This window comes from Sitodiplosis mosellana, unplaced genomic scaffold, assembly GCF_009176505.1.
Source record: "Sitodiplosis mosellana isolate CC-2019 unplaced genomic scaffold, AAFC_SMos_1.0 Smas_scaffold_2599, whole genome shotgun sequence".
NCBI classification, from domain to species: Eukaryota; Metazoa; Arthropoda; class Insecta; order Diptera; family Cecidomyiidae; genus Sitodiplosis; species Sitodiplosis mosellana.
In genome coordinates, this window is record NW_022597841.1 from 77 (window position 1) to 1,680 (window position 1,604).

General features: G+C 41.8%; 1 protein-coding gene across 1 annotated transcript; it reads right to left on the minus strand.

Moving 5' to 3' along the window:
- Positions 1–444: 444 nt before the first annotated feature.
- Positions 445–1,194, minus strand: LOC129571478 (uncharacterized). The gene has a single exon (XM_055451275.1). The coding sequence runs from the start codon at positions 1,192–1,194 to the stop codon at positions 445–447; it is 750 nt and encodes a 249-aa protein (XP_055307250.1).
- Positions 1,195–1,604: the final 410 nt, after the last annotated feature.

The following is a 1,604-nucleotide window of genomic DNA, read 5'->3' on the forward strand; positions in this document are numbered from 1 at the left end:
GATTTTCAGAAGTGAGGACCTTTTTTTTTTTTTTATTCCTCACTTTTTTCTGGATACCGATTTTACACTAGATAGAATCGATTTTCAAAAGTGAGGACTGTTTGAGTACTGAAAGAATGAACATAAAGTAAACAAGAAAACTCTGACCGGCCGGTCGGAATGATTTTAGTTAACTGATTGGTTTTATTGAACGTAATGAAAAAGGCGGCAGAGAAATGTCACCGTCGCGGTGTTGTGCGATGCGATGTGACAATTTATAATAATTGTTGTATAATATTTGAACGTTTATAAAGTGTTCGTTTCCGAACATACTGCCCCCGCTGCGGAGCGAAATTAAATTTATTTAAATGAACAACAATATTTTATTATTAGAAAAGACGAGCTGAGAAGCAGCAAGCCAAAGTAACAATATGAAAATGATTTGTACAATGAATTAAAACTAAATCATTCATCATCGATCGGTAAGCGTGCAATTTTGTTGATTCCTCGTCTGAATGTAGACGATCCAAGTTTCACTTCAACATTTCTCACACATCCATAATCTCCTGGGAATGTTGTAATCACTCGTGCCAGCGGCCAGTGAGTAGGTGGTAAGTTGTCATGCTTGACGAGCACAATGTCTCCAACTTCGATGTTTTCCTTCTTCTCATTCCATTTCGATGTTTCGATTTGCTGCGTTACATATTCACTATGCCAGCGTGACCAAAATTCTTGAGCAATCTTTTGAATCAGACGCCAACGCGTCAATCTGTTGTCCGGTATCGATGTGTAATCAAACTGTATTGGCCCAACCAGCCGTCGACCAGCGACGACCAAATGAGCTGGTGTGAGCGCTTTGCATGCTGTTGGGTCAACATCAAGAGCAATCAGTGGGCGACTATTCATACATGCTGCAACTGATGCTAAAACAGTGGCAAATTCTTCGAATGTCAATATTTGCGTGCCAATAACACGACGCAAGTGATTCTTCGCACTTCTCACGGCTCGTTCCCAGAATCCTCCTTGATTCGGCGATAATGGTGCGATAAAATTCCATCGAATGCGCTTAAGACGAAGGCATTCATCAGCCACTTCCTCCCAATGTTCAAATACCAACTTCATCTCATTTGATGCCCCGTGGAATGTGGTAGCGTTGTCGCTGAAGATTTCACGGACGCTCTCGCGCAACGAAATAAGACGCGACAAACAAGCCATGAACGCATCTGTTGTCAAATCTGTGACCAAATCAAGATGCACTGCTTTCGTTTTCATGCACACAAATACGGCGATGAACGCTTTGTACGTTTTCTTTCCTCTACCCAGTCTTTCTTTAACTGTCACCGGACCACAGTAATCGATTCCAACCGATTCGAATGCAAAACCAGACGTGACTCTGTCTTCAGGTAAACTTCAGATGAGTTGAGTAGCATGGCACACACTTGAGTGTGACACGCTTGATGGCTTTACGAACGTTGATAATCCAAAACCGTTGACGAATGTATTGCATGCACAATTGATTACCTCCATGCGACGTTTCCATGTGTGCTTCCAAAGCCAATAGATGAGTGAAACGACAAGTATGATGCAAAATTATCGGATGCACTGTATCAAAAGGCATCAACGAA